Here is a 3196-nt window from a genome sequence, read left to right as displayed (position 1 = left end):
GCTTCAACACCCACATCCCACGCACCACGTCCACACCCAAACCGATTGCATAAGTCAACTGGAAGCCTTCATGATGCCTAGTATAACCAGCGCAAAGAGGGCTGAGCGCAAGTTGCAGGGGCTATGTGCATACAACCTTTCTTGTCAGTACGCACCTGAAGCGGAGCACGCGAACTGTGAAATACATCGTTTGCACCGGAAGAGGCAGCAATCGGCCAGACGCGCACAGAAAAGGGTCCACCAGAGATCGGAGGGCGTTCCTGATACCACAAGTCCGCCTATGAACGCAAACGTCCACCCTCGGCCAACGCTCATGCCAGTCCCGCGTGCACCGTCTCTACAAGCACCTACACCGTCATGGGACAAGGTAGTATGGGTTTCCTTCCCTGACAGAAGGCCGCTTGACCAGACCGCCACCCTTGCTATTCAGTACTTTCCTGACGATCACGAAAGCCTTGGTCACGATGCCTGGCTAGCAGAGGCTCGTGTGCTAGATCTGCGCAATACAGTTATCGATGCAGAGGATGGCGGCTGTTATGTGCACCAGGGCCTGGTTACCATGTTAGCCGTCAAGTCGCGGAACCAGATTGCCGTCGACGCCTACACGTGGGATTGGCTGACCCGTCGACTTCGGGAGAGTTTCTTGTCCAGCTCCTGCCGAGGTGAGAACGGAGAGGCGCTACGCACTGTTTTGTTCTTGCACTGGACCACCGACGAGCCCACAAACCCTACCCTTGACTCAGTTTACAGTGCAGTACGATTGCTGAAGCATATTCACGGAACGGCATTTCGGGCCTACCCGAACGAGAGTGAGGCGTGGCAAGAGAGAGCCAAACTGGGCGACATCCGAGCTTTAGATGATATCGCCCGCTCATCTCCGCCCGAGTTTTCGTATCGACCGAAGACGTGTTTCGGACACGGTCCGTGTGCGCTCCAAGAGGATAGCATCACCGTTCATAAGAGAACCCATAGTGCCTGCGCTACGCGCGTACATATTCGAAAGCAGAGAGACAGGCAACAGCTTACATGCAAAGTGGAGATGCCTGCGTCGAAGCTGCCGTCGAAGCAGAGGAGTGGCAGAAAGAGTATGCTAGCGAAGACGAACAAGTCATCAGAAGATCCCACACACGATGCGACATCTAGTGGTCAAACGCACTGGTTCCACCAAGAGTTCGTTCCGGCCTTGCGAGACTATGAATTCAGAGTTTTCGTTGTCACCGAACGCAATGAACAGGGTATTCGAGGCCGAAGCGGGCGGATTGTCGCTATCGCGAAGACGGCCTTCAACCAAGAGACCCAGACACTTGCATCCCGAGAGTTGCTGCCGGAGGACCTGGAGCCTTCGTTAACACGATCTCATCTCGAGCAGTTTTGTATTTGGGTCTTTGAAAGTCTTCGAGCGCGCACTGACAGTATGACGTTCTTCGAGTCACTCGAGGTTGGCACTCGCCTCGACATCGGCGTCGCAGAAGACGGGATGGGGGGAAAACGGCTCTTCGTGAATGAGATTACGCGATGGTATGGAGCCCACTACTTCTCTCACAACATATGCTCGGAGCCTAAGACCCAGATCTGCAAGGCATTTGCTCATGCCTTTGGCGAACTTCTTCAGAGCGGCATGGGAGACGTCTTCTGACGGGACAACTGGAGACTGGGCGATCTGCACTCAGCAACCTATCGAGTTTGCGTAAGTTGACGGAAGGTGCTACTACAGGAGAGCTTCAGGCTGGATCACCTGCAGGGGCCTCGGATGATGCTCAGAATTGCATAGTATCAACCACCTGGTTCGACTTTGTGCTCCACCTCTGCTAGCTCCCGACTGTAAGGGGCTACGCTCGAGAGGCTGTCGCCAGGCGCACCCAGCGTTGTATCCGATGGAGGAAACGAACTACGGGTGTTCGGACTGAGCTTGGATCAGAACAACAATCCTACATGTTCTCGCCATGCTCAACGGTGGAGCCCAAGTGTCATGCAAATGAACATGAGGACTCCTAGCCCAAACCTCATCGAGAGAAGGACTAGCCAGGCTACAGCCCATCAGTTCAACTAGAGTGGTACTGGTTATACGATTGTTATAAGCATCCTAGCCAACAGTCTCCTGCACATCTAGGTAGCCGGGGCACGCATTCGTCGACTAGCTGAACTCGGTGGTAGAGTAATGCTGCAGGCATCAGCCTCTTCTTCGTACGAAGCGTAGCGGTATGCTTCTTTCTAGTTCAATGCAGTAGATATCGTGGCTGTTTTACTTTGACGACGACGCCTGGTACTCAAAGTTCATCATTACATCTAATCTCGACAGTCTGTACGACAAGACTCCTCAGTGTCGGCGAGAGGCACACAGCTTCTGGACTTCATTAGATCCGTTGTTGCCAACGGGTTGAACGGCATTGGCTTTGACACAAAGAAACATAAGACAGCGGCCAACGAGTGGTCTCCATGTCATGGGTTTGACCAAGAGGATCACAAACTCGTCTCCCATCGACGGCCGACAAAGACACCATGAAGACAGTCCACGTAGATGAGCTACTATACAAATTCATTGCCAGAGTAGGCGGCATCCCATGACCTATGACACTAGCGAAACCGACATTTCGGTAATCCTATTGCCTTTTCCTTCCATCGTTGTCTGACTTCCGGTCCACAGCGCCTGCCAGTTCGCAATGTGCAGGTCGAATTGCCTTTCTCTTCGCCCGCACTGCCGGCTCATTCAACATAGCATCAATTTCGTACCCGCTGGTAGACCGAATGCGCTGTGAAAGTCCATGGAACTACGTCGAAGCGTATCCTGTGTACTGTCACAGCATGCCTTCTTTGCCACACGTGATGGGGCTTCTCTGCGCTGTTGCTTGTCCTGCAGCCTCTGGCTCTACTGGTTAGGATCACATTCAGAAGTAGACTGTGAATAATCCAGCAGAGAAGCCGCTAACGATTCTTTTGGCTGCTCGCAGTCATGTCGGCTTCAGGAACGGCATTCCGTTACGTGAAACTACCCAGCCAGGTTGTTGAAACCCTCTCACATGCTGGGCAAGTGTATGGCGTATAATGTCTGGATTTCGGCCTCGTTCTTGTTTCAAAATCCTTCTTTGCACTGCTCAGAGATCGTCGGCAAGGTAGTCTCACCGAGGTAGTCCCTCGCGAATCCTCTCGTACGCTCGCGCGAAGAGGGAGGTCTCGCTGGAGGCTGCCACATACATCT

General features: G+C 53.2%; 1 protein-coding gene across 1 annotated transcript; it reads left to right on the top strand.

Moving 5' to 3' along the window:
* Nucleotides 1-280: 280 nt before the first annotated feature.
* J4E82_011486 (uncharacterized protein) lies at nucleotides 281-1636 on the top strand (the record flags this gene model as incomplete). The annotated part of the gene is made up of 1 exon (XM_051737690.1): nucleotides 281-1636. One exon carries the CDS (start codon nucleotides 281-283, stop codon nucleotides 1634-1636), a length of 1356 nt encoding a protein of 451 aa, XP_051582553.1.
* Nucleotides 1637-3196: the final 1560 nt, after the last annotated feature.

The sequence above is a fragment of the Alternaria postmessia genome (genome assembly GCF_024291825.1).
Source record: "Alternaria postmessia strain BMP 2775 chromosome Unknown scaffold_211, whole genome shotgun sequence".
Lineage (NCBI taxonomy): Eukaryota > Fungi > Ascomycota > Dothideomycetes > Pleosporales > Pleosporaceae > Alternaria > Alternaria postmessia.
Note: the sequence above shows the minus strand (reverse complement) of the source record. Positions and strands in the feature narration are given on the sequence as shown.